Below are 7,140 nucleotides of genomic sequence, written 5' to 3'. Positions count from 1 at the left end.
GCTAGTTAGATGTAGCTTTCTGTTATTAGAAAGTTAGTTAATTATTATTTAGAAGTGGTTGTGGCAGTTAGAGTTTGTTAGTTAGAGTTTGTTAAAGTCCATCTAACTTCAACTAACTTTATATAGTTCTTCCTCTCTTTGTAAAATTTTTGAGCTTTTGAATCAATAATCAATGAGAATGAATAGAGATTCAACTCATCAATTCTAACAGTATGTATAACTAAAGAGAGTTTGATTTATAGTGAAATTGAATTCACTTTCAATATCCAAAAGACAGAGTTATAATGAGTCACTAAACAGTTTGTGACAAACAATTTCCACTTGCTTTCATTTTTTCACTTAAAACTAATACAAAAAAAGTATACTAGCTTCTTTTATAGAATTAGCTAGGTAGATCAAATCATAACATGTTATTTTACACATTTTTCTGGTGCATCCCTTAAGTAATTATAATTAATACAACCTTAATTAAGATTTTCACCAGATTAATGTTGTTTGGCAACTCCTTAGCATAAACAAATAATACTAATGCTACTTGATGTCAGTGTTATGGCTACCGTGAGTCACAAGACACTGTTAAGAGTTGTATTTGAGGTTGTTGTGGCTCTTGTTCTTTGGTCTTTTCAGCTTCTTCTGCTAGCTTAATCAACCGCTTCTGCGCTTCCTTGCTCTTACCCCATAGAAGAATGTATAGTCCAATCATCACCAAGATTGATCCCACCATACTAAACATTCAGAAACCAATTACATACATTAACATCTGGAATACACTCTGAAGCACTGACACCTCTGAATCTGGTGTCTGACACGTGATCAGTGATTACGTTTATTTATTTATCTTTTCAAATTATTATCTATATCGACATGTCAGTGTCTGTATTAGTGTTTCATAATTATTACCACATAATCAAGTATTGCTCACCTTCCAAGATAGAGTTGTTCATGCAAGACAGGAATATCAATCATGGCTGCCATTATCTGAACAAACGGACTGAATGCGGCCGTAAAGACCGGACCTCTCTTCTTGACACACCATGACATGCCAACAAAACACAAACCCGATCCAATTATTCCCTGTAAAAAACACAATTGTTAGAACATCAACTACGTAGTCTTTGACGTGCCTACATCTGCGACTACAGAGAAAATAAAGTTTCGTATTATTGAACTTACAGCATACAAAATAGCGATTATTTGTATCTTTCCTCGGAGAGCCCAAATAGACAAGTCATGATCAATGAACAAGCAAATGACAGCGGATTGAATGGCTCCGAAGAAGCTCATGATCGCGGTGCTAGAATACTGGCATGGATATCTTTTACTTATTTTAGATTGTAAAATGTACCAAGAAGACCAAAAGAGTGTTCCCAAAATCAAAGCTATGACACCAATAGTCCATTTCTCTGGTGTTCTTGTAGATGCTAACTTCACCGATGACTGCGAGTGCGAAAAGTTAAACAGTCCCTTTCCTTTGAAAAGTGTCAACATCAATGCTCCAACTATACACACCAATGTGCCAAGAATCTTGGCTCTTCCACTGTTGCATTTGATGTTCACAGTCTCTAATCTGTAATAGAAACAAACAAGATCCTATAGCAATTCATGAAGTATTCACGAAGAAACAGATACTAGACACGACACTGACTAATAGTGACACGTGTCAGACACCAGACACGTCAGTTTTGAAGATTCTTACCCGAATGGCAATGCCAATAGGAATGTGACCACCGGCACCATGTTGAGAAAAGCACAAGCAAATGTAGCGGAAGTATATTGGATTCCCAGGAGGAAGAAGAATTGTGTGACTGATGCTCTATAAAGAAAGTGTTCAAGAATTGTGAGAAGTGAATAGCAAGAAAAAGTGCTGGTGACAAAGAAGTAACATAAAATGTGTTTGAATTTTTATGACTAACCCAACAATGGCACTGAAGAAGAGGTAGCATAAAATTCGAAATGTGAGGCGCGGTCTGCTATTTCTGCAATAAAAATATGATCATAATCAAATGATTAGAGATTTCCTTCAACATATATAGATGTAGATTTTAGTGTGTTTGGTTTCGTCTGTGGAGCGCATCATGAATTCGTAATTGATTTTTCTTCCGTCTAATGTTATTTTAGCCTATGTTCGTGTGCGCGTCTACTTATCTATTTTTTGCATCATGAGACATGTTTATGTGAGAATCTAAAGATTTTTCGATTAAACCGAATAAAAGCATGCATCCTAAGACAAATCACTCTACATCAATTTCATTGAAAGTTTCTCAAAAGATCAAGAGTGCATGCTAACAATATCAAACACTTGTACACAAAAAAAGGAAGAAGAAAAAGAAGGACATTGAATGAGGGATTGAAGAAGGTTCACATACCTTTCCTTAAAGTAACCGATGGAGCCGACAAAAACGGTAGCAATCGAGAGACGATACGTGATAAAAACCAAATGGTTCATTCCTTCTTCAAGGACTTTCTTGAGAAGAATATTCACAATAGCAAAAGAAACATCAATTGCTATCATTATCATAAAAGGTTTCCATTCTTCACAACTCTTCATTTTTCACCAATGCAATTCTATTCCACAACAATGCAATATTGCTATGTGATATAAACTTGAGCTTAGCACTGTTGATTTATATAAAATACTAATATTCTAGAATAAGTGAAAACAAAGCAAGATTAAATTCTCAAGTCACATCAAACACTTTAGTTTACTATTTATGCTCTAAGCTATTCCTTTTGCTTTCTTTTGACTGATCTTCTTCAATGGAAAGAAAATTATTCCAGAATCAATTTAATGGCTAGTACAATATATTTGAGGTTGATTCATTATGTATGGTTAAGATATTTTTAGCCTAATATAGGACATGAGTTTTTCATTTTCATGTTACTTTTAGGTTAGAAGTCACTTATGTTCTTTATGTTTGTCCTTTATTTTTTCTCTTGGTGGACAATTGAACCTTCTATTCTATGAACATTGACAAGCATCTTTTTGGTGGGAATGCAATAGAGGAAAGAGGGATGATGTCTAGAAATCAAAATATTGATTTCGATATGGTGCTTATGTTTTTTTTCTTTCTTCTTGAGTATGCTTTATAGGCGATATTAAATGAGCGAGTGAGGAGTCGTAGACATAGACACACTCAGTCAAACTTATAACACTGAACTAAAACTTTTCTATAGTCGCAGACATAGATACATTTAGTCAAATTAATAATATTGAACTAAAACTGTTCTGTAGTCGCAGACATAGACACACTTAGTCATACTTATAATACTGAACTAAAACTTTTCTATAGTCGCAGACATAGATACATTTAGTCAAATTAATAATATTAAACTAAAACTGTTCTGTAGTCGCAGACATAGATACAGTTAGTCAAACTGTATAAACAAAAATCATGTTTATTGTCTTTCGATTAGTCGTCTTTTTCTCTTTTATTATTGATTGTTATTCTAACGAGATAAAAACTTATGACATATGTACTTTGATGATCAAATGACGAAGAAATGATGCGTCTCCCTCTCATATATAGATGGCATCTAATACTTTTATTTATATCTTTTTTGAAATTGAATGAGCAAAAGCCCCACCTTAATAAATGGAAAGTAAGAACAAGCTGTCAAATCTTAAAGCAATTTAATCACTTTAAAAAACACAAGAATATAGTGGTGCACAGAGGAGGAGAGATTTTTAAGACATGGACACTAAGCATCAATGAAAATGAAGTTCAAAATCCTCATGTGGCTGTGACATGCCATAGATGAAATCTCAAATATTGAACTTTTTAAAAGTAGTTTTTGCTTTAATCTTTGTAAAAGAAGGGCTTTCAAAATTTGTTGTAAAGTCTTTATGTAAAAAAAACATTGTGAAATTTTCATCTTTATAGCCAAATATTGGTCCCAGACAATCTCCAGTCAATCTAGAAATCAAGTAAATGATGATGAAATTTATGTTAAGAGCCATTAAACTTTTGGAGACTCAAAGTAGATTAAGAACAGTTCAACCGTGACAAAACAAATAAAAATTTTATTTAGCAACGGTTTAATCGCAACAAATATTTTATAAAATACTACTAGTATTTAATTACGATTTAACCATAATAAATTTTAAGGTTTTATATAATATTTCACTTAACACATTCTTAAAGACAAGCTCCGATGTCAAGAGATGATGTATGAACAAAATTAAATCTATATTACCAAATTCTTTTGTCTCTAAATACATGAACTTCTTGAGATTTCGAATTATCTCTCTTTCATAGATTTTTTTTTTAAAATTTTTTTCATCTGCATTATTTAATTTTATAATCTACAATAAATATTATTGTGATGAAAACATAAATTAATTATATCTTAAAAAATTGTAAACTTGTAAATCAATATTAATTTTCAAAAAATTTAATATATTACTATAACTTTCTTAATTCATAACATCAATTACTTTATGAAGTCTTTTAGTTGGGTTATAACTGTAAAAGATAATACCAACTAGATTGTCTTCAAGATAATATCTATAAAGTTTTCAGATATAAAACATTCACTTTTAAAATATCACATTCTCCTCAATTAATTCTTTTTCAATACTTTAAGTCTTCAAAGGGAAGTCGAAAGAGAAAATATGTCAAATATGTAAATTTTTTTATACGTAGACGAAGTGGTAATAATCACTAGAAACTCACATACACAACCGTGAGAGTCAGGGTTCGAACTGACATTTTCGTCACTTGAGATAGAATTTGCGGACGTTAAAGATGTAACTTTATTTCCTAATATATTTAGATATGTGATGATATATTCTTTGACTCTGCAAATATATTAAACCTAATGTCAAGCAAACTAGTCTTGGTGGATTAGATGCAAAAGATGATGGATTGACATGAAACTAATCAATGGCACAAATTCCATAGCATATTATATGTTAGAATTCAAGCATAGGATAACATGAATAATATGTCGACTCCCAATGTCCTTGGCTTTTCTTAGTAGGTTCCTTCCTCAAGCTTTTCTGTACTATTTTAGTACATTGGATAATGAGAACCGTTCTTTTTCACTATCAAAGCATTTATAATTGCTTTCCTTCCATTGTAGGGGTGGCAATATGGAATTCATGACAGAAAAAATTAGTAAAAAAAAAAGAAGCAATGTTCTCATGTGCAAAACCTCTTTCATTTGCCATAGATTGTGCTTGTAATATAATTTGTTTTTCTTTATGTTAAATAATAGAATGGAATTTAGAAAAGAAGAGCTTGTGGAATCAAGGAATTGTTGGACTTGACATTTTCTATATAAGGAATGTACTACATCATTGGAATTGAAAAAAAAAAGTAAAACATGGCATCTTAGCATATGCAAGGTAGACAATTTGGGATTCCATTGAATTAAGATTCCATTAATTTAGGTTGTAAGAAATGTATGGTTATGTTGTGTCTCAAATGAGACCACTAATAATAACTATTTAAATTGTGTGAGCAGGAAAGAATAAATATAATATCAAATGCTAATCAATTCTAGAAAGAATAAATATAATATCAAATGCTAATCAATTCTATATTAAGTTAGTAATGTATTCTCAATAGTGACACATTCTTAAGTAATATATTCTAAACACTCCCACCCAACAATTTGAGAGTCTTTAATTAATGAACACATTAGTCAGTGATCACTTACTTAGAGTCTTCAATCTTTTACTAGGTGCTCTGTTTGAAATAAATCCTAGTCCATTTTTATTTAAGGAAGACTTTTGACATGATGAGCTAAAGTCAAAGTTTTCTTTTTCTTTAATCAATTTTTTTAGTTTCATGCATATATGTCACTTACTTTTTCAACTACACACAAGTCTCATAAATTTCATCTGAGTTTTTAATATTGGCGATTTCGAACTTAAATGTTTTATTACTTTATTCAAGAAACTCTAGATACTTATTAAAATCTAAGTTATGTTTTTTAATCTTATCACTTTATTAAATTAATTTAGTATTTATTTTAAACAACTGCTTGTAAGATGACTTTGTTACCTCATAATCATCTTTCTCGTAGGATGCTTTCAAGTAAACTAGTGTCTTACCCGTGCGTTCGCACGGGTACCCGTCGTTTTCGCGCATTGTGATTGAGAAAAATAAAAGATATTAATAAAAGATTAAGTTTTGGGTAAAATTGAAAAAGTTATAAAAATAGTAATATTTTATTTAACAAATTATAATGAAGGAAAAGTTTTAAAATCGCAAATTCACGAATTATAATGAAGAAATATTCAATCAAATTATATAATTCAATTAGTGATAACTATTAGCCCAATCTCAAACTATCAGCTAAGGAGAGTCGATTATTTTTTGCTAGCTAAGGAGAAAATTAATTATTTTGGCTCAATTATAACTACAAACTATCAACCCAATCTCAAACTATCAGCTCTGTCTTGTAGGCCAATAAGAAACCACTACAAACTCCATTTATAATAATGATTCATTCAAAATGCATAATTAATAGAAAAATACTTTGACCAGTTACTTCATGTTCCCGTTAATATTCATTATTTTGATAAGTAACTTCGTATTCCCGTTAATATTTCAAATTTCTTCCCGTTAATTTTCAAAATTTTGATCAGTAACTTCATGTTCTTGTTAATATTCATTATTTTGATCAGTAACTCCTTGTTCCCGTTAATATTCATTATTTTGATCAATAAGTTCATGTTCCCGTTAATATTCCAAATTCGTTTCCGTTAATATTCAAAAAAATTATCAGTAACTTAATGTTCCTGTTAATATTCAATATTTTGTCAATAACTCCGTGTTCCCGTCAACATTTATTATTTTGATTAGTAACTTTGTGTTCCCGTTAATATTCAAAATTTGTTCCTGTTAATTTTTAAAATTTGGATAGTAACTTAATGTTTTCGATAATATTCAAAATTTTGATCATTAACTTTGTGCTCCCATTAATATTTAATATTTTAATCAATAACTCCGTGCTCCCGTTAATATTCAATATTTTGATCAGTAACTCCGTGTTCCCACTAATATTCAATATTTTGATCAATAAACTTCATTTCCCATTAATATTCAATATTTTGACCAGTAACTTCATGTTCCCCTTAATATTTAATATTTTGATCAGTAACTTCGTGTTCTCGTTGATATTCAATATTTT

General features: G+C 30.6%; 1 protein-coding gene across 1 annotated transcript; it reads right to left on the bottom strand.

Annotated features, from left to right (window-relative positions):
* Positions 1–351: 351 nt before the first annotated feature.
* On the bottom strand, positions 352–2,954 carry LOC131622374 (WAT1-related protein At3g30340-like). Its single transcript, XM_058893402.1, has 6 exons — positions 2,367–2,954; positions 1,914–1,976; positions 1,697–1,813; positions 1,174–1,567; positions 923–1,074; positions 352–725 (listed from the first exon to the last, which is right to left on the bottom strand). The coding sequence occupies exons 1-6, from the start codon at positions 2,546–2,548 to the stop codon at positions 554–556; spliced, it is 1,080 nt and encodes a 359-aa protein (XP_058749385.1). The 5' UTR covers positions 2,549–2,954; the 3' UTR covers positions 352–553.
* Between the last annotated feature and the right edge of the window lie 4,186 nt (positions 2,955–7,140).

The sequence above is a fragment of the Vicia villosa genome, linkage group LG1 (assembly GCF_029867415.1).
Source record: "Vicia villosa cultivar HV-30 ecotype Madison, WI linkage group LG1, Vvil1.0, whole genome shotgun sequence".
Taxonomy (NCBI): Eukaryota; Viridiplantae; Streptophyta; class Magnoliopsida; order Fabales; family Fabaceae; genus Vicia; species Vicia villosa.
This window is presented reverse-complemented; position numbering and strand designations above follow the sequence as displayed.

Coding starts and splice junctions, on each gene's coding strand:
- LOC131622374 (XM_058893402.1), bottom strand. CDS start 2,548: ATGAAGAGTTGTGAAGAATGGAAACCTTTTATGATAATGATAGCAATT. Junction 1,814..1,913: donor TTCTTCAGTGCCATTGTTGG/GTTAGTCATAAA, acceptor CTTTCTTTATAG/AGCATCAGTCACACAATTCT. Junction 1,568..1,696: donor CTATTGGCATTGCCATTCGG/GTAAGAATCTTC, acceptor TTTCTATTACAG/ATTAGAGACTGTGAACATCA.